At 42.4% G+C, this 26,668-nt stretch overlaps 2 protein-coding genes across 4 annotated transcripts; one reads left to right on the plus strand and one right to left on the minus strand.

Moving 5' to 3' along the window:
- The first annotated feature begins 3,076 nt into the window (after positions 1-3,076).
- cdhr2 (cadherin related family member 2) lies at positions 3,077-20,400 on the plus strand. 3 transcript variants are annotated; one of them, XM_052073217.1, is made up of 32 exons: positions 3,077-3,280; positions 5,444-5,526; positions 6,756-6,812; positions 6,906-6,965; positions 7,047-7,186; positions 7,272-7,322; positions 7,396-7,485; positions 7,770-7,859; positions 7,962-8,084; positions 8,655-8,801; positions 8,921-8,996; positions 9,457-9,560; positions 9,668-9,889; positions 9,966-10,115; positions 10,903-11,067; positions 11,169-11,230; positions 11,320-11,563; positions 12,374-12,613; positions 12,699-12,768; positions 12,841-13,425; positions 13,941-14,012; positions 14,734-14,783; positions 14,862-15,013; positions 15,109-15,205; positions 15,303-15,391; positions 15,554-15,625; positions 15,817-15,952; positions 17,133-17,254; positions 17,338-17,451; positions 17,546-17,629; positions 17,843-17,906; positions 17,985-20,400. In XM_052073217.1, the coding sequence occupies exons 3-32, from the start codon at positions 6,758-6,760 to the stop codon at positions 18,138-18,140; spliced, it is 3,882 nt and encodes a 1,293-aa protein (XP_051929177.1). In that variant the 5' UTR covers positions 3,077-3,280; positions 5,444-5,526; positions 6,756-6,757; the 3' UTR covers positions 18,141-20,400. The 3 variants fall into 3 exon arrangements, with proteins under 3 accessions (XP_051929177.1, XP_051929197.1, XP_051929188.1); XM_052073237.1 differs by lacking the exon at positions 3,077-3,280 and adding an exon at positions 6,030-6,073 and having other exon boundaries at positions 5,476-5,526; XM_052073228.1 differs by lacking the exons at positions 3,077-3,280; positions 5,444-5,526 and adding exons at positions 5,677-5,933; positions 5,969-6,073.
- A 148-nt stretch (positions 20,401-20,548) lies between these two features.
- Positions 20,549-24,325, minus strand: LOC127606292 (G protein-regulated inducer of neurite outgrowth 1). The gene is made up of 2 exons (XM_052074478.1): positions 24,070-24,325; positions 20,549-23,696 (listed from the first exon to the last, which is right to left on the minus strand). The coding sequence occupies exon 2, from the start codon at positions 23,673-23,675 to the stop codon at positions 21,762-21,764; it is 1,914 nt and encodes a 637-aa protein (XP_051930438.1). The 5' UTR covers positions 23,676-23,696; positions 24,070-24,325; the 3' UTR covers positions 20,549-21,761.
- Positions 24,326-26,668: the final 2,343 nt, after the last annotated feature.

A 26,668-nucleotide genomic window follows, 5' to 3' on the forward strand; every position in this document is an offset into this window, starting at 1 on the left:
TCCTTAATTTCTTATTCATTCACATTGGTGTCCGTAGAGTAAAATCATTTATTTGCTTTCTGTATTTTCCATAGTTTTGCTGGAGAAAAAGCTTCTTATAGGACAAAACTTTCTCCAGAGTGTTAATAAGAAAGGGCTGTTGAACTATCTGTCAATATACAGGGCACAGCACAAGTGTTGAGGACAGAACAGAAATTGAATAGAATTCCGTGTCACATATGGTACACGTTTCTAAACCTACAAAATACCTGTTCATTGATTCCAAGTGTGTCACTGTGTAAAATACCATCAAAAGTACAAATGGTGCATGTTATAATGTGAAAACATGAACATGTCTGCAGTCATATTTTCAGAACATATGACAGATTATCTATAATCTCCATGTGGGGATATACCTCTGGGGTCCCTGCATTGAGCCGCTGTGCAGAATCCAAACTTGACTCTAAACTTGGCTCCTGTTGGAACGAGTTAGACTTATATCCAGCTGTCTTTTTTGACGTGAACACAGAGAGGGTGCCTTTTAATCTCCAATTGTAACCATTTAGCTCACAATTGCCTCCAGTCTGAATTATTAAATATAAACTACAACATTGTGGACAAACACCGGTGAGCTCTACCAGAGGCCAGGAAGCTTGAGGGTTCTGCGCAGTATCCTTGCTGTTCCCAGCACTGCACATTTCTGGACTGAGGTCACCACCCCGAGTGCTCCGACTACCACAGGCACGACTGTCACCTTTACCTTCCAGGCTCTCTCCAGCTCCTCTCTGAGCCCTTGGTATTTCTCGAGTTTCTCATGTTCCTTCTTCCTGATGTTTCCATCACTTGGGACCGCTACATCCACTACAAGGGCTTTCCTCTGCCCTTTATCTATGATCACGATAGCTGGTTGGTTCGCCATTACCATCTTGTCAGTCTGTATCTGGAAGTCCCACAGGATCTTCGCTCTGTCATTCTCCACCACCTTCGGAGGTGTTTCCCATTTTGACCTTGGGGTTTCCAGTCCATACTCCGCACAGATGTTTCGGTAGACTATGCCAGCCACCTGGTTATGGCGTTCCATGTAGGCTTTCCCTGCCAGCATCTTACACCCTGCAGTTATGTGTTGGATCGTCTCAGGTGCCTCTTTGCACAACCTACACCTTGGGTCTTGTCTGGTGTGGTATATCTGGGCCTCGATGGCTCTGGTGCTCAGGGCCTGCTCCTGAGCAGCCAGGATGAGTGCCTCTGTGCTGTCCTTCAGGCCAGCCCTCTCTAGCCACTGATAGGACTTCTTGAGATCAGCCACTTCAGTTATGGTCCGGTGGTACATCCCGTGTAGGGGCTTGTCCTCCCATGATGGTCCCTCTTCCAGCGCCTCATCTTCTGTTCCCCATTGTCTGAGACATTCTCTGAGTACGTCATCCGTTGGAGCCTTCTCCTTGATGTATTCATGGAGCTTGGATGTTTCATCCTGGACAGTGGCTCTCACACTCACTAGTCCCCGGCCTCCTTCCTTTCGGTTTGCGTACAGTGTCAGGGTGCTGGATTTAGGATGGAACCCTCCATGCATGGTTAGGAGCTTTCGGGTCTTAACGTCCGTGGTCTGAATCTCCTCCTTTGGCCACCTTATTATTCCTGGAGGGTATCTGATCACTGGCAGGGCATAGCTGTTTATTGCCCGGGTCTTATTCTTGCCATTGAGCTGGCTTCTTAGGACTTGCCTCACTCGCTGGAGGTATTTGGCCGTAGCCGCTTTCCATGCTGCCAGTTCGAGGTTGCCATTGGCTTGTGGTATACCAAGGTACTTGTAGCTGTCCTCAATGTCTGCTATTGTTCCTTCAGGGAGTGAGACCCCTTCAGTGCGGACTACCTTTCCTCTCTTAGTCACCATCCGACTACATTTCTCAAGCCCGAATGACATCCCGATGTCGCTGCTGTAGATCCTGGTTGTGTGGATCAGTGAATCTATGTCCCTTTCGCTCTTAGCATACAGCTTTATGTCATCCATGTACAGGAGGTGACTGATTGTAGCTCCATTTCTGAGGCGGTATCCATAGCCTGTCTTGGTGATTACTTGGCTTAGGGGGTTCAGTCCTATGCAGAACAGCAGTGGGGAGAGTGCATCACCTTGGTATATGCCACATTTGATGGACACTTGGGTAAGTGGCTTGCCATTGGCTTCAATTGTGGTTTTCCACATCCTCATCGAGTTCGCAACGAAGGCTCTTCACGTCCTGTTCACCTTATACAACTCCAAGCATTCAGTGATCCATGTATGTGGGATCGAGTCATAGACTTTCTTGTAATCAATCCAAGCTGTGCACAGGTTGGTATGTCGGGACCTGCAGTCGTGTGCGACTGTTCTGTCAACCAGGAGCTGATGTTTGGCTCCTCTGGTATCTCTACCAATGCCCTTCTGCACTTCGTTCATGTATTGATCCATGTGTCCACTTATCTTAGCCGCAATGATGCCTGACATGAGCTTCCATGTTGTGGAGAGACAGGTTATTGGCCGATAGTTGGATGGGGTTGCACCCTTCGAGGGATCCTTCATGATGATGATATATATATATTACTATACTGTACTATACTGTATATATCACAGGGCACTGTACAGACCAACTCTTTGTTAACAATCAATTAACAAGTCATTTTTTCCATCATAGACGGACAGATAAAACAATCAAATTATATATTATGGGCCAACGGTAGATATTTTCTGTGGTGTAATCTCACTACAGTTCAATTATAAATTACAGTTTACAGTGTGTTTTATCTACTCATGAGATTTTTTGTTGTTGTTGTTGTCAGATTCCACATGAAACAATACATTGCCATGTGTTTTTGTTCCTGTGCTATCTTGGGACACATTTTCTGCAAAATCTGTGTTGTTGCTGTTCCAAAAATGCTTGCAGTCTGTTGAGAAACTCAACCTCAGACAAGAAACCTGTCTAGATTAGGTGAATCGGAGCCAGCTGTTATGCAGTCCGATTACTGCATATTCATAAAAGTCCTATATTTTGCACTGCAAAATGTCACATTTCCATTCAATCAAGAGCTATGAAATCTGAAATACTGAAATGAATCTCACCTGTTGCTTTTGTATGGCTGGGTTTTGCATTGGAGATCATGTGGGAGGTTCAGGGACATCCAGAGGGAGCCACTGCTCCTTTCACTGAAGAGGAATCTTGGATGCATCATTGTTGCCTCATGGAGGAGCTGTTCCACTCCAGTCACATCTAAGTGGATAGGAGTCTCAGCCTGAAAATCTGATGGTATACCACAATTAAATACGGAGACGGTAAGGCCTTGTGTTGATTTGCTGAATCTGCTCTCACATTGGTCTAAGCATGATCTGGCACAGGCATTGAAAGACTCCTGACATTCTGTGAGAAAGTTCAGCCATCCATTTTCCGATCCGGGAAGGGTCGCGAGGGTTGCTCAAGCCTATCCCATCTGTCTTCGGGCAGTTGGCAGGGGACACCCTGAACCGGTTGCCAGCCAATCACAGGGCACACACAGACGAACAACAATCTGCACTCACACGACACCCAGGAACAATTTAGACTCAGCAGGGGTGTCAAACTCAGGTCCTGGCGGGCCGCTGTCCTGCATGTTTTCCAAGTCTCCCCGTTGCAACACACCTGATTCAAATGAACAAGTTCAATGTCAGAGCTTGCTGATGATCTGATCATTCGACACCTGTGATTTACAGTGTTCAATCAGTCTGCCATCCATGTTTGTGGAATGTAGGAGGAAACCGGAATATCCAGAGAAAATCCACGCAGTCCCATGGAGAATATGCAAACTCCACACAGAGAGGCCGGAGCTGGAATTGAACCTAGTAGGTTCATTAACCTGTGAGGTCAATGCGCAAACCACTGGACCGCCGGGCCGCCTTATGTGAGAAAGTGTATGTCAAAAATACTACACAAGGCTTGGGAGTGAAAAAGGATGAGGAAGAACGAAAGCTGTATTGAGGGAGACAATCCAGCCCCCAAACGTGAGTTAAAAATAGACAATTAGAAGTATCGGAGGGTCAAGTTGGACACCCTGGTAAGCTTCATACCTTTAGATTTATTGTCACATTACTATCCTCATTTCATTGTAAGCGTCTTTCTATTTCATGTTTACACGTTGTTCGTCTGCTTCTTCTTTACCCAAATCAGTGTTGGTGACGCCAATGCCATGAAAGGGGAAAGACTGTGTTTGTCTTTATCGGAAGGGCTTTTGCAGTCTTTTGTAACCACCACACACCCTTTTAATTTGTATGTGTACTGTTTGAATAGGTGTGCCAGTGATGTGTTCAGAACTGAAAGTTATAAACCAAAGTCTACTGGATAAGATTATGGAGACAATATATAAATGCCCTCATTCACATTTCTTGTCTTGTTTCCAATTGTTAATGTCACAGTATTCTAATTTGCAAATAACCTTGATAGTGTCTCATTTTATACCGAGGTTACCAAGAGGTTTGGGTGTAAAAACATGTCGAGATGGAGATTTCAAAATAAGACCCATAAACATTCACAACACCCCTGTGTTATTATGTATACATCCATCCATCCATCCATTTTCTGATTCGCTTTATCTTCACCAGGGTCGCGGGGCGTGCTGGAGCCTATCCCAGCCATCTCCGGGTAGTAGGCGGGGGACACCCTGAACCGGTTGCCTGGGACCTAAGGACAATTTAGAGTGTTCAATCAGCCTGCCATGCATGTTTTTGCAATGTGGAAGGAAACAGGAGTACCCAGTACGATTGGCTGGGAACCAGTTCAGGGTGTACTACTGCCTGAAGACAGCTGGGATAGGCTCCGGCCAGCACGCTCTGTCACCCTTGTGAGGATAAGCGGACCAAAAAAGTGATGGATAGTCCCCCCCCCCAAAAAAATAAATAAATCTAGAAACCATGTAAAAGCTGTCATTGTGTTGACATTTACAAAGAAGAAGTAACCCAAAGATGACATGACCAGATAATTATGGCGAAACAATTCATTGTCGTAAGTGCTGTGCTTTTGTTTTGAAACAAAATGGTGGCTTGTGAATGAAGCCAGTGTGCATCGGTGCGAACTCTATTTGTATGAAGCTCTTTATTTGGGAGGGCTTAAATGGGGACAGCTCATTAGGGAGGTCCTCTGAAAAGGGAATCATCAGAATGCTTGAATGATGATACATACTGGACTTGGGCAAGCTCCCATTGGGTTTGACCAGTTCAGCCATTTTGTTGGTTGGCCACACTGGACACTGTAGATCCAATATGGAACCTTGCCCCGCAGTCCTGCCCATCTCTCACGACTTCCCTCCCACATATGTGTGAGAGAGAGCAACAGTGGAAAACTTGATCACATGTCAAGTTTTACATTTCCTGAGTTGCTTTTGGTTGTTTTGATTGCCTCTGTGCCCATGGAGGAGGACTGCTGACACATCATTGGCTCTTGTATGTGTTAATCATTTATATTTATAGAGACAGTTATCACTTGAAGGAACAAGTGCCAAAGGTCTCCTCATAACATTGGAGGGAGAAAAGCCTTCTGTGTGTGTCGCCGGGTAAGTGGATTCCGGCATTTTAAAATCAAATGTCATTTTGTGTTTTTGATGATGTTCTAATCTATAAACATGTGATATATTCAGAAAGTCGCAAAAAATAAAGATAATGAAATCATTATTCACTGTCAAGAATGATTATGTAGATTTTATTTAGTAATATATCCAACTCGTTATTCAGTTCCCAAAGATGAATGTACAGTAAAAGATTTAACCCTTGAAATTCAATGAATGTCGCAAGCAATTTGCGAATTTTTTAAGAACAACTTAAGTTTAATGGCAGGTTTCAACGGCATACCCACTTTACCATCAATTCATGGATAACGCTAATCTCAAGTCTCTTTTCGCACCAACCCAGTGATGACACAACAGCTTTAATAAACTGGTTGCAATGGCCAGACATGCTTTCTGTCCATCTTAAAGTCCCATAAATCCGTGAGGGCAGAGTTTTTTGACAATTAGGTGTTGAATGAATATTTTCAAGATCATTATGTTTGTACTTCTAGGGACAGACAACCATTCACTCTCACACTCACACCACCATAGTCAGGTGACTGTACCAATACACAGTGACGTATTTCATATACCGTATTACGTAACGATACAATCTTGTAGAATACACATAATCTCAGTGAGGTGTCACAAGACGTCTATTTGAATACAGTATGAAGCATTTAGAATGTGGGAGCAATTAAACTGAGTTAGTAATGGTATGAAATACAACTCTCTTATAAACCCTCAGCAGATGTATTGTATTACAGTACATATGGCACAATGCATCAATATTGTGTCATATGTACTGGCCCATGTAATAATGTATTGTTTTTAAGTAAAGTAACTCGTAGGTGTGTCGGTTAACCACTGATGCAAACAGTGGCACTTAATCTAATTTCTTATTCCATGCGGATGAGGCGACTCATGCCAGTTGCCAAAGTATGTCAGTTAGCGCTGTTTTAGCCATGTTATTAAAAAAAAAATAAAAATCAAGAACATTTAAAACATTGGAAAACAGTGCATTGCTGTAGCCTCACAATTCAGCGCTGTTTTATTCTCTCTCTTTATTCTCTCTTTATTTTCAGCAATTAGCTGCAAACACGTGTCATGATTGAGAAATTAATCTCTGAAATGACTTTCCAGGGTCAAGTAATCCAAAAAAATAAAGTAATTTTTGCCTTTGACCGATATTAAAAATTAGCCAGAGGAGGATTATTATTTTCATTTTATTTTCGCAGCCATGGAGTGGATCCCTGCAGCTTTTCTGCTGTTGTGTGTTGTCAACCTAATTCATGGTATGTATTGGTTTATTCACTTCATTATCATGAGAACTCTACTGTAACTATGCAAAAGTAATGAGAATTTTGTGTGTGTTTTTTTTTAAATAGCACAGAACAAGCCTACAATTCACACTGTAGTCGCGAACGTGTGTGAAGACACTCCTCTTGGTAGGTTTTCCACCACTTGGTTCCGTTTAACCTCATTGCTGCTCTACTAACTACAAACTGTTAACCACAACATCTCCACAGGTGCTCATGCATTCAGAATAGATGCAACAGATAAAGATAACGACCCTCTGATGTATTCACTCTATGGGGAAAATGCCACATACTTCAGTGTGGACAATATGACCGGAGATGTGACTGTTGCAAGGAAGCTTGACAGAGAGGTTTTTATTTTTTATTTTTAAATATGATCATGCTTCCAATTAAATTGGGTTCAAGAATACCAGGCACTTTCTCTTTTTCTTCTAGGTTTATAATTTATTGACACTTGGAATTTCAGTTTCAGACGGAAACGGATTTGTGAGTAAATTTGAACACTTTTTTGTGATCAGTCCGATATGACATTAATGGAGTGTTTTGCACACTGTTTCAGGCAAGGAAAAATATGACAGTAATTTTGAATGAAGCCAATGACAACAGACCCATATTTCAAGGGTCTAAGTTTGACATCGAGGTGAAAGAGGTTTGTCGGACATTTTTTATTGAGTTGTCTTAATTCATCTTTTGATGACAATCAAAAATAATGAAAATGAGTACCTATATGTATTAGTGCGCATGCCTGCACCTGTCTGACTTCTCGAATACTCTAATTACATTGCATGAATGAATTATGTTCCCCAATCATAAGTTTTGTAAGTCGGGATGCTGTTATTTTATTACATTCTTAAAGCCATCGTAAATCATTGTTAAAAAAAAAAGTTCAGCATTTTTAGGTGATAATTCCTTCTCTTTTACCGTCTTTCTTAGAGTACGAGAACAGGTACAAGTCTGTTTAGAGTGCAGGCCACTGACGAAGACATTTTACAAGCTGGTCAGATCAAATACAGCATTGCTGATGTGAGTACCATCGCTAATCTGCAATTTGTCAATCATAATAATATAATTCTACAGTTTCCTATAAATATTTTGGTAAGTTATAAAATTCACTTTATTTTCCAGGTTTTCCCGAGTAATGGATTGAGTCTATTTAGCATTGCTCCTGAAACTGGTGATGTCACATTGACTGGGGCACTAAATTACACTGGACTGAGTAGTTATTATCGGATGAAGATAAATGCAACTGTGAGTCATTGATTTTATCGGTTTTCTGTTATTCTAAAACATGTCATTTCATTAACTGTGTTAGCGTTTATATGTAAATTTACATTTCCTTTTGAAAACACTCAGGGCTCTCTTTTGATTTACTAACAAAAATCCGGGTGAGCACGTGGTGTAAATCTGGCAGGCAACGTTAGTCCAGGTGTTGTTAATTTCGTAGATGCGCGCATGCTGGCGTATTTAAAAAAAAAAAAAAAAAAAAAAAGGTCTGGCTGCGCCGTTATAGGAGTGAACATAACCAACTCCATTCGCCGCCAACCAAAATGTCTCTTCCTATTCCTTTTAAATGAGTAGCACTCACATCTCTCAATTATCTTCAATGTTCAGTAATTGAAGATGTAATCAAGTTTTTCCCTTTTAAAAAGAATCAACACCTTTGCGTTTCACAATTCTTTAACATTTTTGGGGGGGTGTGGGGGGAAAGTGTGGTGGTGAATAATTTGACTTTACCAGCCAAGAAATATCTGCATTACTTGAAGAAGCAATGCAGCAAAATTTAAACAGAATTGTGACTTTCTACATTTTCCATTACAGGATGGTGGGGGCCAGTGTTTTTACAGTGAGATTAATTATCACTCAAACATTGTTTTTTACTTTATTACTGTTTTGGATGTTGCGGATCTCGACCCCAAATTCTTGGGCCTTCCCTACATCGGGAGTGTTGACGAAAACTCTGCGGTGGTGAGTTCCTGCTCATCAGCATGTGCCTTGAGCAAAGGAGCCATGTTTTCTGCAGTATTATATTTTATAGCCAAAGGCATTTTGAATTCTAACTTGAAAATGTATTTGATCTTTGATAGGACCATTCTATTTATACCGTGACAGCCATAGACCAAGACACAGAAATTAATGACAGGATCATCTACAGCATTGAAGGTGAGGTTTAAGAAAGTCTTATTGTTTACCTTTAATGAAGAAGAGTGAAATACAGTAATAGTCAAAAGTTTAGAAACACTCTCCAATTTAGTTTTTTCCCCAGATATTTAAATATTTCCTCAATTGTACGTTAATATTTAAATTAACGAGATTATGAAGAAATGTTGATATTCACTTAAAAAAACAGAATAGGTTTTATAATCAAGATTCTTCAAAGTAGGCACCTTTTGCCCAGTTAACAGCTTTGCACATCATGGCATTTTCGCCATCATCTTTTCATGTGGTCGATGCTTCATGACCTTGAATCATTTTCACTTCACAGCAGTGCATTATCAAGAGTTGATTGCTTGAATTTCTTGTCCTCTTCATATGTTTGAGCCAATTTGAATTTGAAGGTGCTTCCAAACTCTTGACTGATACTGTATGTCAATCCACCCCCCAAACCCCCAACGAATGACAGATTCCAAAGGCCTCTTTAAAATCTCTAGCAATGATGGCGTTATTTCTGTGGCATCTGAAATCGACAGAGAAGAAATTGGTGACCATGTCAAAATGATTATCAAGGTATGTGATGTTTAAAGTTATTAGTAACATGATAAAATTGACCAGACCACTAGTCATCATTCTTGATGAAGTAATTTATTGTATGTCCACATGTTTTGTGACTTTAGGCCACTGAGTCCCAGCCCAACATACATGGGGAGTACGCTAGCACCACAGCGTCAATACAGATCAACATCAATGACATCAATGACAACAAACCAGAGTTTTACAAGTGCGAAGGCTCGGGAGAGCTGCAAACTTGTGAACAAGAGAGTCAATTTGAAGTGGACGTAGCTGAGCACTCACTGGGAGGTGTGCCTATTAAAATGATGGTCAAGGACAAAGACAAGGTGACAACTTCCTAAGGGTTCCGTCTCTCAGAATTGTGCTGATGGTGAAATAAAACCCTATTTTGTCATTTCATAGATTAAAAGCATTAGACTAACCCTGAAGGGAGCTGACAAGGACGTGTTGTCTGTTGAGCCCCAATTTTCGATGGCCGACACCGTTGTTCAACTTGTGGTCAAAGAGCCACAAAAACTAGATTACGAAGAAACGCAGCGTATGGTTGTAGAGGTAAGACGTGTACAAAAGGCACAAACAGTGACGAGGACGAGGTGATGACATTGGAGCATTCGACTTTGTAGGTGCTTTGATCTCTCAGCGATGCCGCATCACTCGGAGCCACGTCATCGCTTGTCAGTCTGTGGTCCTTGCGCAAAGAATTTCAGAAAAAAGATGTGCTGGGACTGACATGAATTAGAAATGATTTCAATGTGCATCCTTTTGGAATAAGCTGCACGTTTTTTTCTAGAAATGTGAATCAGCTGAGTAAATCTATGTTAAATGATGTGCGAAATTTGACTGCTATACATTGTTACCCATTTTGCTACTTTCGTTGCCCTTATTACAATATTTTGTAAGAGTAATATGTAAAAAAATACAATTTTAAGTTAAAAAAAGTCAGTACATTCGAACCTAGCAAGAGGAGCCCAATATGATCCTTCGATTTTAGAAAAATGTCCCCCTATGAATGCAGTCCTTATCGAGTCAAACAATTGCTTGTAAAGCGTGCTAATGCTACAGCCAATAATTTCTTAATAGTCATGCAAGTGGAAGAAAAACTATAATAAATACAGAATAAAAAAAAAAAAATTAAATTACTTAGCCTTTTCTTCTGTGGGGGATCACAAAACAGCGCAATTCTTTTTCTGTACTGTTTATCATCACGAAGCAAACAAACAAAAAAAAAAAACGAGAATCATCCTCTTTGGCACTTTTAAATGCTCCCCTTTGACAAATGTATATATTTTTTTGTACGGTATTTGGGGTGAAATAAGGCGTGGACTGTGTCTTTCCATAGGTGATTGCCAGCGATCCAGAAGAAATTACTTTTGTCTCGACAGCTACAGTCACGATTATGATACAAGATATCAATGACAACAATCCCAAGTTCCCGAAGGATTCCTACTTAAACTTGAATGTGACCGAGCACTCTGAAGTTGACACCGTCGTGGCCACAATCACCGTAAGTCTTCCGAGTTGCAACTCAATTGGAATCTTCAGCTAAAATACTGCAGGTGCAGTGTGCAGTATGGTTGGAAAAAAAAAGAGCATGTCTACTTCCAGGCAGATGATCCTGACACGATGGACAAAGACAACATCACCTACATGCTTCTCCCAGAAAGCATGTACGTCTCCATCACACTTCAGCTACTTGAGTGAAAACGTCTAATTTTGACGGAGGCACGCAATGAACCAAGCTGTATCTGTGTTTCAGACGAACTTATTTTGACGTGGAACCAAAGACTGGTGTGATTTACGTGAAAAACAAGACGCTCCTGGATCGCGAAACCCGACCTTTGCACTCTGCCACTCTTCAAGCCAAAGATTCGGATGGCAAGCCTGCCACCGCACTACTGCAGTTCATAGTGACGGACATCAACGACCAGCCTCCAGCCATCAACAAAGAATATTATCAGGAGTTTGTAAAAGAGGGTTCACAGCTCGAACTTCAAGTCGAAGTAAGTAACAATTGTTTATTGAGTTTCTTTAAGAGAGTATTTCTTCAGATCGAGGGTTTTAGTCAAACAAAACCCACTCGGTTTCTTTGATGTATGCATCTGTTTGTGTATTCAAATTTCCTTGGGAGGTTTGGAAAATATAAAAAGATCAGCCGTGCTCCTGGAGTTGGTTATTGTTGTTGAATTTACTTGGGCACAAAAGGCCAGTTACGATGATCCTCAGGATATCAAGCAATATCACAATACCACAGCAGATGATGTTGTTGTGAAGAAAAATCTATCTTCCTGGACGGATGCTTTGGACATACTGTAGAGTATGTGCTCCGTTCCAACCATTAGACCGGCAAACATTCGCCAACGGGGGAGGTAAGGCTGCTGACAAACATTCCCATCCAGCAGCACATATGCTTCGCAAAAAAAAAAAAAAAAAATAATAATAATAATCACCAATATCATCCCAGTACCGAATGGCCCACGGGCCAGGCCCTGGCCCGGTGCTTGCGAACCTCTGTGCTCAATAAATAAATCCTATAAAGCATTTGTATCTTGTATCTTTAAAAGATAGGCAGAACACTCTTCACATTCTGGCAATAAAATATGATTTCATTGTGTTTGGACACGTGCGTGGTTTTAGTAGAGTGTACTGTAGTGACCCTTTCCTCCTCTGTCAGGGAAGTGTACAGTTTTTGAGTGGTATATAGAGCACTCATCCTAATTCTTCAGTCTCCTTCTGTGAGAGTGATCTGCTCCAACTAAATTTCCTGTTCCATCCTGAAGATTTTTTTGTCCATTTTTCTACACTTAAAATAGGCGACTGATGCAGATGAGCCAGGCACGTTGAACAGTCAAATTGTATTCGCAATACTGCCAAGCAAGTACAGCGAATACTTCAGCATGGACCCCAACACCGGAGTGCTGAGGAACCAGGTTGAACTGGACCGTGAGGAGTTGGATGCTGAGCTGAAGGGCAAGATCGAGCTCAACGTGACTGCCACAGACATGGGCACGCCTGCCTTGTCAACCGTGGTCAACGTGATCATCAATGTGGAGGTATGGCTGCAGCAGGTTGATTTGGAAGGCTGTGTTGGGCTGCAAAAACTCATTCGCATCAAATATTCCTCATCTCGTATCCCAGGATGTCAATGACAACCCACCAGAGTTTAAGAACTCCTCATATAAATTCAGTGTAAAAGAGGGGGAAAAAGGTCGGTATGTAGCCTTATAAATATAGAGTGTTTACTGCAGTTTCTAAGTGGTGCGCCATTTTCTGCAACCAGGTGCGTATGTGGGGAAGGTCCTGGCTCAAGATTTGGACCAAACAACCGACTTCAACCGCATAGCTCTTCGAATCATCTCTGGAAGTTTTGACAGTTTCGCCATTGTCACCTCTTTGGAAGAGCAAGTTTACCTGGGAAACATCACAGTGGACCTGGGCGTCGATCTGGACTATGAGGGCGCTCGGCAAAAATACACGCTGCAGGTAGAAGCCACAGATCTGGGACTGAAAAAAGCAGTGGCGACGGTGGAGGTGGATGTGTTGGACGTGAACGATGAAAGGCCTGAGTTCTTGCCATCAAAGCCTGTGAAAGTGAAAGAAAACACGACTTTGACTGAAGCCATTGGGAAATTTGAGGCGAGGGATCAGGACGGAAACCACTCTCTGACCTACGAGATGGAGTCCCTCAAATGCCGATGCAATGGCTCTTTGTCACCTTGTGACTGGTTTGTCCTGGAGCCGACGGGAGACGTGCTGGTCAATCCAGGACGCACGCTGGATTATGAAATGTGCGACCGGGCGGTGATGGAGGCTCAGGTCATAGACGAGTACACTGAAAAAGGGGAGAATTACAGTCTCGTTGCAGGTCTGCTCACTTCAAGCCCATACATACTCACACAGAAATGTATCCTTGGTCTCAGGGCAGTGAGAACGTGAATCATTTTTTTTTTCTTCTCATCGCCCTGGTTTGGGAATTCGGGTTTTCCCCCCAGCTTGTTCACGACACATTTTGGCGGGCATGTTTCCTCATTTGTTGTCCGAGAACATTTGCGTGATTGGTTCGGAATTTGAAGTTGTAATGGTTAATACGCTCGCACGGAAATGCCATCCCGTTATTTTATTTTTTGTAGAAGCAACAGCTGACAAAAAATAACAACAAAAAAACAAACACACAAAAAAAGGATCAGCTGTCTGCTTTTCTACAACACGTCTTGCAAGGAATACAAAAATATGCTAGGAGCGTGAAGAACAAACCTCGTTCTTGTCCTCACCCCTTGAAAACAACACATTCCTTCGTGGAGTATGTATAGGCCTTCACACTAACAGCACGTTTCATCGATTGTAAATAGCACAGATTTAACGTTGTTTGCAACATTTCAGGACAAATGGAGATCAACATTGAAGACATCAATGACAATGCCCCACATTTCATCATCTCAGATTCTATCTTTGGTGGGTTCTTTCGTTTTTTGTCTTTTTGTTGTCCACCTTTTTAAAATGTACTACTTTTACATATAATTCTTATGCACCACACACAGAAATAGACATGAAGTAGCCAGTTATGTCATTCTGTTTGTTGTAACTGCATCAGCACTATGGCCAGAGTAGTACTCAGCGCGCCTGACTTTGGTGACACTCGCCTGTCTGTGTCCTTTTCATCACTGGCAACTAGTCCAAGGTGTAGCCTGCCTTTCGAGGAAAGTCAGCCATTAAAGGCTATGCTTCGGCTTCCTATGACCTTGAAAAGGACAAATGGAAAAGCAAATGGATGGTCGGATGTATTGCATCAGCAAGGACTGAAAAGCTAATCAAAGGCGGTACAGGAAGGCGGAATTTAAACAGAAATGCATGCTGCGTCATGCTAGGCTCCAAAAAGAGAGAGTCGAGAGAATAGAACAATGTAAAATTTTATAATGATCCGGGATTCCATTTTCTCAGTCGGCATATATTCTTAAAACTCCACTCTGGCTTGCGTTTTTTTATTCTTCTGAATTTAGAAACGGTACATGTCCAAATTTTCTGCTGGCGACTGTCAGGCCATGACAAGCAGCACTTGTATGTTTTTAATAGTAGACGGCACCCTGTAGTTAATATCAGTAAACTCTTACTTTACTTACTCAAGCATCATCTAAAAATCACCATCTTGATTCAAAGTAAGTTCTTCTCTCTTTAGCTGTGGTCTCAGAAACTGCAAGCAAGGGGACATCAGTCGGGGGAGTCACTGTGAGTACAAAAAAGAACGTATAGTATATATCAAGCCCAAAAATGCAATGTGACTGTTCAACGTATCGTTGCCCACAGGCAATGGACCGGGATACAGAAATTCATGCACTGCTTGAGTTTCAAGTGAGTGAGGTGAAATTTGAGGACGCCAACAAAAACACGAGCATCACGAGGTCTCTGTTTGAGGCGGTTACCACGCAGCAAAAGGACATTTACATTGGGATTATTCAGTGAGTGCAAAGTCAGCAGCTTTTCTGCATGGCTCTTCACTGAGCATGTTTGGGTCTTGTCACCGACTGTACATCTTCTTACCTCCTGCCTACAGAACCACCGAGGGCCTTGATGTCACTTTGAAGGGGAAATATTTGGTCACAGTGTCTGCAACGGACTCCGGCGGCCTCTCCACCCACACTACACTGGAGGTGAGTGAATGACTCCTTTATCACAGATAAGGAAAATATGCCCGAATATGTACGAAACAGACTTCAGCATTCCTAAACTTCCATGTCAACATTGCAGATTTTCACCGTTGACAAGTCTTACAGAGTCGAACTTCAATTTAGAAATACTCGTGACGAGGTTGTAAAAAATCAACCTGCCATAATCAGGTATGTGGACATTATTTGTAGTTCACCATGTTTCTCTTTCTAAACCAAAAGGTGGTACCAGATGTCATCTCTCATAGGCAACTGCCTTCTTTTGTATAGGGGTATATTTGAAGTAAAAACACCTTTTCCCCCCCTAAAGCCAACCGCTTTGTCTCTCTCCAGAACACTTACAGCTGCCACCAAAGCTGTCGTTGAGGTCGTTGCCATTAGGGATGGCGCTACTGAAGAATCCAGGTGAATTATTATTGTTTTACACCATCTGAAAATGACTCGGCTCTAACATTCCAGGCTCGTGGGGACAATGCTGCAAAGTGAGAGATGATTTCACCCAGTAGGGGGTGCAAGTGTTCTTTTTTACAACCGTATTGTTCGCGTTTGAAGTCCAACATAGTTTTTTGATAGAAATCATTTTTTTTTCCTCACAGGGCTTCAGTTGGTGCAGTAATGGTGGCATATTTTCTCTTTTCCAATGGGACTGCTCTCACTAAATCTGAAGTGGAGTTGATGATTTCTGGACCCCAGCACGCTCATCTGTTGGACCAGTTAGGCCTCATGTACATTGTAAGTATTCAATGTGTGTCTCTTGACTTTTTTGCTCATGTTTCTTTCATCCTAGATTCACCGGACAGAATATAGCATAAGAGTAAACCCCTCTCCGTTGCGTGTTCAGGGTTTGAGGTTTCACTATTTCACAGATTTAGTAATTTATTAAAAAATAATTAAAGTAATTTTTTTATTACTTTAAAGTAATTTAAAAAAAAATTGGTGGCCACTAATCAAAACGGGACCAGAAAATGTTCATTTGTGGCCTTAAATGAGGTATCGCCGATGCACAAAATAGTTGCGTGCGCCGCTGTATATACAGTCATGAAAGGAATGAAGAGAGCAGCTTATTTTCTTTTGTTTCTTTGAAACAACAAAGCGAATGAGGGAAAAGTGGTTCAGATTACACAACTGTCCTTTTTTTTTATGTTTGTGTGAACTGTTTTGTTAAGCACTTTGTTACAGCTGCAGCTGTTGTGAAAGCGCTATGTAAATCAGGATGTATTGTATTGTAATAACACTATTTTCGTGTAACTAGTGTGTATTGGGTGTACTGCAATTCCACTTAGGACTACGAGATCGTGGCACAGTCACAGTTTGAGACCATGAAAGAAGAACCAAATCGGACACATTGTATTGCAGCCCAGCTTAGTTTGGGTGAAAAAAAGGAGTCAATGTCATCCACTGTAATTCTATTTTTAAGTTTACAGAAAGCGACAGCTGCAGGTTCATGTTATAATGTATGTATTTGTGGATAGTTATTGTGTGCCCTGCGATTGGTTGGCAACCGGTTCAGGGTGTCCCCCACCTACTGCACAAAGACAGTTGGGATAGGCTCCAGCAGCCCCCGTGACCCTTGTGAGGATAAGCCGAACGAAAAATGAATGGATTTCAAAAGTGTTATTGTAAGTGGGTGTTACATTTTGTGGGGGTGGTCTGGAAGTTAGGTCAGCCGAAGCCTATCCCAGTTGACTTTGGGTGAAGGTAGGGCGTACCCTTCAGACTTTTTGCCAGTCAATTGCAGGGCACATATGAAAAAAAAAAATCACGCTCACGTGAACAATTACAATTTAGTCTTCAGTTGTCCTGACGTGCCTGCTATTTAAATGGTGGAGGAAGCCATGGAACCCACAGAAAACCCATGTTAGTAGTAGTAGTTAACATTGAACTAATGAGAGAATGCTGTGCTTTGTCTCAGACTGACTCATCAACAAAACCTCCAGAGACTGACCCTCTACAATTCATCTCGCTTGGCATCATGGCTGGTCTCATAATTGTGCTTATTGTCCTCATCACTTCACTAGTATGCACTCGCAGAAAGTAAGTACACTTTGGAAGACTAATCGCTGTTCATTGATTTGTGGGTCTGCAACCTGCACTCATCAACTATCTTCACACTCCAGCTACAGGAGGAAGCTGAAGGCAGCAAAAGCCATGAACTCCGCAACCATGGTGGCGTCTGACAACCTGAAAAGTGGCCCCGTGGTGCCAGGGACCAACAAGTACACCATGGAGGGGTCAGATGACAACACCATCATTCATAACTCAGCCAGCGCCTGTGAAAATGTGCTTTCTTCCCTAACTCCATGCCATCATTTGACACTTTATAAGGGCAAACCCAGTTCTAAATCTCAACATTGACACAGCCATGGTGCTCGACCTGGATGGGGAGAGCTCAGATGTTGACAAAGTCAGGTAAACTGAAAACTGTTTCCACAAAGTCACTTGGTAACATTGAATTGTTCCTAAAATCTGGACATGTTGAAGAATTAAGATTCAAGTGGAATGAACCAAAATGATTGATTAATTTAATGACGTTATCGATGGGGACGTGTGTCAACTGACATTATTTCTCAAAAGACGAATGTTACATGTGCTTTTCTCCCTCCACTCATTTCCCAACCCAAGCCTTGACTCCCTGGACTACAGCGATGACATGAACACATCCGGGAAGGATACAAAACCTGTTATGGTAAAAAACACACGACCCACCTCATTTTGTTTATTTGTAGTAATATAGCGGCCTAATTCTTGAGTTGCTCCTCATCAGCGAAAAATCCAGGAAGAAGTGGAACCGGAGGACAACGGGCCCCCTGAGTACATTGAACCTCTGGGCACGGCTTTGGCCCAGCGCAGCCAAGAAAAAGGTTCGGAGAGTCACACAGTGGGTGTCAGCAACCCTGCATTCAGCACAACAGACCTGTGATATGTGATATCACCTCCCAACCAAATTGACAATCAAACACAACCATGTTGGTGTCGAAGAGGTGTGATGAAATCTTGCGTAAGATGTTCACGTTGAAATGGTGGACTGACTATTGTGAGGGTTTCTTTTCAGCACAACTCAAGGAAAAACCAAAAATGTCACGATGTCGCATTGGCATTTACCGAAATATCCTTGTTTTGAATCATTTTAACTCGTGATTGTCAAACAGTTCAACAACTGATTAGACTTTAACTCCCATTTTAAGGAAAGCCTCTCATTCATCCACGGCTCAGTTTGAAGTTTGCACCTCAATCACTGTTTTTTATTATTCTTATTTTTAAATCCATTGTGTTACATAAAAGGCTAAATCATCAAACCCTTGTCACTGTCCAAATAAATACGCTAATAACTGTAACTACTCATCATTCTACTGCCATAAGATGCTTTACGAGAGTATCAGAGAAGCAGATTTTTTAGCTCAACTTCGATCAGCTCCCATATGGGAATCTGGATTTGTATGACACGCCATTTGAATCAAACATTCTACTAACATTCTACTCCTTTGGTACACTTGCAAAAAGTATCACATGTACACAAAATCTTGTTTTGTCACAATATTCCTTTCAAATGTCATCACACTCTCATGAAACAGAAAGCACGGGAAAAAGGCATGTTTTGTGCAGACTGTCATCTTTATTTTGATCACTGTCATAAAGCAGTTTGTTTTGCTTTCAAATGAACCGTGTCATCAGTTCGAGCAACACCGATGCAGCTGATGCTACCCTTTCACATAAAAAAGGTGTATTGCATTGCCTCAGTGGAGGACGCGAGATTGTACTTCTGTCAAAATGTGTAAATATACTTCGTTTGCTGGTGTTTACATTGACTTCATGCAGCGTCAGCTCATTACTAAAAGCGTTGAAAAAAGTCACATCGAAATGAATGTATAACAGTGCAATAAATGAATAAACAAATACCTCCAACGTAGATGTGACAAATTGTCTGCACAGCAATGCCACAGACCATCAACTCTGAAACCAACTTTACGTCAACGATGAGAGAATGGCTTGGAGATAAGATGGCTTTATTTTTAATCACAACTAAATAAGAAGTAATAGCAAAAAAATGGCTGTGAGTACGACCCACATAGCTGAAGTCATAACTTCTGATCATGATTGTGCTTCTGTGCTCGGATTAGTGCATTTATCCACATTTCCACAAAACCAACAACTCCAAAATCAATGCCGAATAGAAAAGCAGAGTACGAGACACTACACAAAAAAAGCCTGCGCTGACATTAGGGACTCCGTTCATACAACAGTAAGATTTGAAGTTGACATTCTACACAAAACTTGCCCTCATTTAACAGCTCGAAAGAATCTAAGTGACCTCTAGGTCGTTACTCTGCTCCGGCACCATCCACACAGCTGGTTAGACGGGGCACTTTGCTCACATGGTTTCATGTTCAATTTTGAACTGCTTTACGAATAAAACTTGCTATATACAGTAAATGGACAGTAAAAAGAATCAAAGGAGAGCATTTACCAGTGGTTCTTAACCTGGGTTCGGTTGAACCCCAGAGGTTCAGTGAATCAGTGTTAGGGGATCGACAGAGCCTCTGCCATGGAGGTTAAGACACACCCGACTCAACATATCAATTAGTTATGACACACCCGCTTGGCCATCAGTGGCTGATTCATTTTGTACACAGTTAAAAAACATATACTTGATACTTATACGAATTGTGTTGACTTTTTTCCATTTTTAATAAATGATTTTTTTAATGTCTCGAATTTGTAAAAAAAAAAAACAAAAACATTTTTATTCTTCACAAATGAAGGGTTCGGTGTATGAACTGGTTGGGTTCGGTACCTCTAACAAGGTTAAGAACCACTGGCAGACATTTTGGGAGAAGAGCAATGGCAACAATAACATTAAAATACAGTGTGACCTCCTCTTGTGAACACGGCAAAGGTGTCATGGTAATAGTTAATATTCCTGCTGTGAAAATGTAATTCCCTCCATGAGACGAATAAAGAATATTTCTGTCTGTCTGTCTGTCTGTCTGTCTGTCTGTCTGTCTGTCTGTCTATCTATCTATCTATCTATCTATCTATCTATCTATCTATCTATCTATCTATCTATCTATCTATCTATCTATCTATCTATCTATCTATCTATCTATCTATCTATCTATTCATCCTTCCGTCCATCCATCCATCCATCCATCTATCTAATGGACCTTATTGTGACATGGTCTGGGTGATCAGTACTTAAAACTCGAGAAAAATATACTGTAAATACACAAGTAACTTTTTAACTGAGGAGATGCGAATGTACTTTGTTCACTAAGTAGCATCTACAGCATGCCACTAATAAAAATGACTCGCATGAAAATGCTGCTTGAAACTTGCCAACAAATAACAAACATACTACTTTTACTGCATTCAAAACATTAGTTCACAGTAATTCACAACAAACAATTGAGCATACATTAATTGTACAGTACCTACCAACAGAGGCACCGTGAAGCTCAAGATGTGTTCCTGCACTGCCTGCCGACAGACACGTGTACCGTTCGGGGCTGCAGGAAGCTGGAGCCTATCCCGGCTGACTTTTTTGTTGCCGATGGAATTTTTTGTCCATTACTTGTTTGTTGAGTGTCGTCAAAGGGTAAGTTAAGTTAGCAGTTAACATCGCTTTACAATTGTACAATAGCTAAAAAATGGTACTTGGAAAAACAATTAAATAAAATCACATAAAGAACGAATTAAGGTTTCGTGTTGGCTACAGTTACAGCCTGGTTGCGGCAAAGCTGGAGCAAGTAGAGGCTGACTATCTTCTGTCAAAGTGAGTTATAAAATCTACAATAGGTGTTTGATCCATGAATCGGCTCTTTACGTTTGCAAGCAAAGCCACTTATTTTTCTCTCTGTCAGTCTTCCGGTCTCTCTCTCTCTTTTTCTCACAACCTGTTGATGACAGCGGCCATTTTCCTTTGAGAACGTCCTATTTGAAGCCTCCCAATGGCAGGCACGATTGAATTAATCAATTGCTAGATGTCGTCTTGGTCTCTTGAGGTCAAACAGTTAACGGCCTGATGAAGAGGAGTGTTTAAATGCCAATTTTAATTGAACCAGAAAATGTATCGGTCAGTTCGTGGACCAAACACCTGTTCTGAATGCATTTTCCTGTTTAGCTCCTTGTTAGAAAACAGCAAGTTCTCCACAAGGGATGGAAATATTGAACGGTGGGACAGAAGTTTCGAGAAGGTCAAATACGTTTACCTGTAAAGAATGTAGCAGATGTTAGGTCTCTCCAGAAATATCTCCCGAAAGCTGAATACTGTATCGCAAACTTTTTCTGAGTAGTGTGTGTTGTGGAACCATTTTGGAGCAATCGAACAGCCTGAAAGTGAGCCAACATCATGGAATGGATTATGTTCAACTTTGGAGGTTCCACTTCTTCATCACATGAAAGAAAGTCTAAAGTCATGAGGCATCGCGCGGTGCTCTGCCAACCTCGGCCTCAAAAGTCAACTGGAAGAGGCTCCAGCTCAATCAAGACCCTGGACACGGTAGGTGGTAGTAAATGGATGGACAGACGGATCGGCATTAACCAGTCACTCTGTGGTGTGCGCCCGAGAGCAGCAATGCGGCTGCTGCATGTTCTCCATCAAGAGGCGAAATGGGTTTCTTCTGTTACGGCCCACGTTGACATCCCGCTCGCTCGTCTTCGCTGCCCGACACCTGCTCGACCCTCCTCGGGCTGTGTCATAGGCCAGTGGTGTGGCCGAGGGGTTGAGGGGCGGAGGGGGAGGTAACGTGGGCTGCCTCTTCTGCTTCTTCACCTGTTTCTCCAGGTGCTTCTGGATGGCCGAGCCCAACACGGCCACTTCCACCACCGCTCCGTACACCTCCCACGTCATGCCCTTCTCGTCCCAGCTCACCTCCTGCACCACCTCCTCACTCTTCTCCTTGCAGTCATTTTCCTCTTCGGCTTCTTCCACCACATTTTCCACCGTCACCTCTTTTTTTTCCTCAACTTTAACTTGACTTGCCTGGTCCGCCTTCTGATCCTCTTCGTCCTCATCGTTCTTTTTCACCGTGCTGGCTTCTTTTCCGATCTCAGGAAAAGTGGTCACGGTGGGTGTCCTCGGCGTCATAGGTGCCGTCGCAGTCGAGCGATGCTGCACTTGCTGACCCACTTGTATCTCTGCATCTGTCGTCCGGGCCACCGTTCTTTCGCAGTCACTTGGAAAGTGGAAAGCGTGATCGCCCTCAGGAGGGGTCATAGGGCTGGTGGCTGCAGATTGACACTGCACCACTTCCAGACTTACTTGCGTGCGGATGTTGTGGCAGCCGTCTGGAGCTGGAGACTCCGGGACAGGCGGCTTTGACATTTCCTTTTCCTCGCGGCGAACGTGTTGGATGTCAGGTTTTAGAGGTGTTTGGTTGGTGCAAACCGATGTCTTGCTTGTTTGCATTTTGCTTTGAGTAGACTTTGCGTTTGATTCCTGATAAGGATCGGCAGCTTTTGTTGAGGCATTTTCCTCCCTCTTGAAATCTTTGTTGTCCCTTTCTTCATTTTCTGTCTTGGTTATCTCTAGGGGATGAAAAGATGACTCCTGGCATTCTCTCTCTTCCATCTTGTCATTATCATACTGAGTCACCAAGATGGTAATATCTTGGTCCATGCTCCCCATCCGTTTTTGCTTGCACTGTTGATTGCCATCCTCCACTCGCGACTCTGGAGAACAGGCGGCAGTTTCTGTAGAAGACTTGATGATTGCGTCAGACTCGGCTTCTGCTGGACTTTTTGTTGTGGGAGTAATCTTTTGTGTCCCACTAACATCTCTCCCAGCGAGTGCTGGGAAAGCTGTGGTCGAGGGCGTCTCTGGAGTCATGGGAGATGTGGCTACGGAGCAAAACTCCACTTGCTGACCCACCTGCATTTGAGCATCAGCTTCAGATCTCCGAAAGGAGTTTGGGAAGATGAAAGAATGAGCGCCCTCGGGTGGGGTCATGGGGCTCGTGGCAGCTGAGTGACATTGGACCACCTCTAGACTGACCTGCGTACGCATATGGTGCTGCCCAAAAGGTGCGGGGGAATTTGGGTCACAGGGGTCCCCAGTTGACGGCAAAGAAAACAAGACTTTGTCTTCAGGCACGTTGTCCATGTCTTGAGTGGCAACACCTTCATAGTCGGGGGACCCATCCACGGCGGTTGTTCTGTCACTCTCAGGTTGTTGTTCCAAACGGACAGCTTCAATCTGCTCCCTGTCTTTCATGCTTATAAAATCTGAGCGTAGACTATTATCACAAACCTTTCCTGATTTTGCATCCTCTGGTTTCTTCACATATTTCTGACCATCATTGCCACTGCTGACATCATGCAGTAGTTCTATATGATCGCCCCCGCGACCTGTTGATTCTTGAGAGGTGCTCATTAGAGGTCCTTCAAGCATGGGGTCCGCATCTGCACACTCACCATTCTCTTTCCCAAAACCTCTCGTTTCATCCTTGAGACTTCCCATTTTGTTCTGTGGAAGATGTTCCTGCAGGGGAAAAAAAACACAGTGCTGATCGATATTGTTGGTTCTAACCAGCACATTATGTAATCAGACAAACATCTGTTTTACATTGTTTTCTTTGCACTGTTAAATACACAAAAATCATTAAATAGGACACTTTGAACTGAGATGAACACATACAGTATATTTTGTCCTACATTTCGGCACACTAAAGTGGTTGCTTGTTTTTTGCACAACGTCCTGTGATTGTCTGTCTTATTTCATATGCTTCAGTGAAATGAATAGCATCGATACATTCAACCAAGAGAATACATAAGAGCAACATGGATCAAATCAGACTATACAAAAATAAAAATACCAAACACGACGTGATAAAACAAAGAGCAGTAAAATTTACCTGAGCAGTCGCTTCAGTCTAAGGGAGCCTCTGCAAGACAATCTGTCACATTGCAGTCAAGCATGATCCAAACTTCAAGTTGATGGACACTCTATTTAAGGTGTTCGATTTTCCTGCTTTTGACTAATCCTGAGAGCTGTGGCTACAGGTTTGTCTGTAGAAGAATCTGTCTGAGGCAATCGTAGCTCCTGAAGCTGTGGCTGCTGCGCCTGTTGAAAAACTTCACATTTCCAGTTTCCCTGGAAACCACACTCGGGTTCTTGTGGTGAGTGGTAACGTAATGTGTATATGTGTGTGTGTGTGTGTGTGTGTGTGTGTGTGCGTGTCAGAGGCGGTGGGGGGGGGGGGGGGTCCTATGTTTGGCTCTCATCTACTCATCAATTCAGAGTAATAACGTCTCATTCCGGGGTTGGTGGTTTCAACAATGGGCTGAGAATGGCAATGAATGAGCTGATGAAGGGAAAATGCATAATGTACTAGATGGATGTGTCAAATTAACATTGGGCTGCATGCACGTTTCGGCAAAAAGTACATCTGAGGCAAACTCACTGCGAAAAGATGACAAATACATTTTCTCTGCAAATCTAATATTGGTTTCAACAGACTGGTTACAAGATGGATAGGAAGCAGGGTCTTGTGAAATATCGACATTGAATTTGCTGTGTTGCACAGAAAAGGAGGTTAGAGCATGAAGGAGGCTGAAGGAAGCCACCCACACAAACACTTGCACACCACTTGGTCTTTTATACACCATCCATGCGCTCCTATTTAAGACCTTAAAAGCGTCACTTCATGTGCTCATTGAGTGTATAGGTACGTGTTTACGTTTTCCTCATTTGCAGGGCTTCAATTTCCGAATGGTCAACAATAGTACGTTGCAGCTCGGCTCGAACACGGTGTGCTGACTGAAGTATTCTCAACACTAATTCAGAGGACTCCACCAATCCCTGGGCCCCGCGAAGTTCTGTTGCTTAGCAACCTCATAGTGTGATGGAAGGAGGTGTGTTGCCGAGGGCCAAGGTAAACCGACACACTCTTACGAGGCTACCAAAGGCCGTCTTATCAGCAAGTGTTGCTGATCACGATTGACTGTCGTGAGGACTATCCACAGTGTTGTCTCTACACATAGAAAAGAGGAAAGTTTTGATTTTTATTTCCAAAAATACTCACAAATACAAAATGTATCATGGTTAGAAACAGGTAGAATCAGGAGAGAGGGGCAGCATTCATTTTTTTTGAATGTTAGTTAAGTGTTGTTTCCAATGATCCCATTTCAACGAAGTTACTTGTGGAAAACCTGTCGAAGACGATGATGATGGTGATGAGTTGGCTTCAGGTTTAGCAAGACGAATGAGGAGATCATTTGGTCTCCCGTTTCTGTCCTAACTCCTTGATGGTTTCTGTGGCCTTGTCAGCAGCTTTGCCTATGGCTGCTTGGCTCTGTTTGCTGGCCCCTTGAGCAACTGCATGCATTTCGAGAATCAGAGAAAACATTTTGGATCAGGTCAGCATGTTATCAGCACTCACTAGTTAAAAGTATGATGCACACTTGATCATATCCACTGACATCCAATACAAACAGTTGAACTTTCAAATTTCTTTTGTTTGGATATGACATTGTCAAAGTTACTTTTGCAAAGGGGTGAAACATTTCTGAGAAAAAAAATTAGGTTGTCTAAATTTATTCCAGTTTATTGAGACTTTTAAAAGCTTCATTCAATGAAACAGAATGTATGAAAGTCAATAATCAATCTAAGTAAATAAACATATTTTCTATAACCGCCTCTGTCCTTTCCAGATCTTTATATATATTCTTAGACCTCACAGATAAACTTTCTTACAGTGAGTCAAATATGCAACTAAAACCAATAATTATTAATATCCTGGCCTGAATCAAAGCATACTGAGGTGTATAGTGTTGTTTTACATTTATTTTTTTATCAACAAAACTGCAATTTACAAAAGATTAATTTTTCTCACGCAAAGCCACACAGTGTACTGCTGCCTTGTGGCTTGCTTTTCACGACCTCGTTTTCCGTCGCTCTAAAATGCAATCATCAAAATAAATACGAAATAAATGGGTTTGCACGTAGGCGGCACGGTGTTGACAGGTGAGCACGTTGGCCTCACAGCGCAGAGGTGCCGGGTTTGATTCCGGCTCCGGCCTTCCTGTGTAGAGTTGGCAAGTTGTCCCCATGACTGCGTGGGTTTTCTCCGGGTACTCCGGTTTCCTCCCACATTCCAAAAACATGCATGGCAGATGAATGCAACACTCGAGATTGTCCCTAGGTGTGATTGTGAGTACGGATGGTTGTTCTTCTATGTGTGCTCTGCGATTGGCTGGCAACCGGTTCAGGGTGTACCCGACCTACTACTTGAAGGCAGCTGGGATTGTCTGCAGCACGCCCGCCACCCTGGTGAGGATAAGAGAATTGGAGGGATGGTTTGCACATCTATTTTATTCACTTAACCCCTGAAATAAATTCCACTTTCCAAATTCCAGATTAAAATTTATAGAAATGCTCCTCTTTTTTATTTCAACTTTCTCAAACTGTGGCTATTTTCTGAGCACTCTCGACACTCCATAGACACTACACCA

Source organism: Hippocampus zosterae, chromosome 1 (genome assembly GCF_025434085.1).
Source record: "Hippocampus zosterae strain Florida chromosome 1, ASM2543408v3, whole genome shotgun sequence".
Taxonomy (NCBI): Eukaryota; Metazoa; Chordata; class Actinopteri; order Syngnathiformes; family Syngnathidae; genus Hippocampus; species Hippocampus zosterae.

Excerpts from the sequence above, each read along its gene's own strand:
- LOC127606292 (XM_052074478.1), bottom strand. The coding sequence starts at position 23,675 with ATGGGAAGTCTCAAGGATGAAACGAGAGGTTTTGGGAAAGAGAATGGT.
- cdhr2 (XM_052073217.1), top strand. The coding sequence starts at position 6,758 with ATGGAGTGGATCCCTGCAGCTTTTCTGCTGTTGTGTGTTGTCAACCTA. Across the intron at positions 13,426-13,940 it reads GAATTACAGTCTCGTTGCAG|GACAAATGGAGATCAACATT; the intron begins GTCTGCTCACTT and ends GCAACATTTCAG. Across the intron at positions 17,452-17,545 it reads AACAAGTACACCATGGAGGG|GGCAAACCCAGTTCTAAATC; the intron begins GTCAGATGACAA and ends ACACTTTATAAG.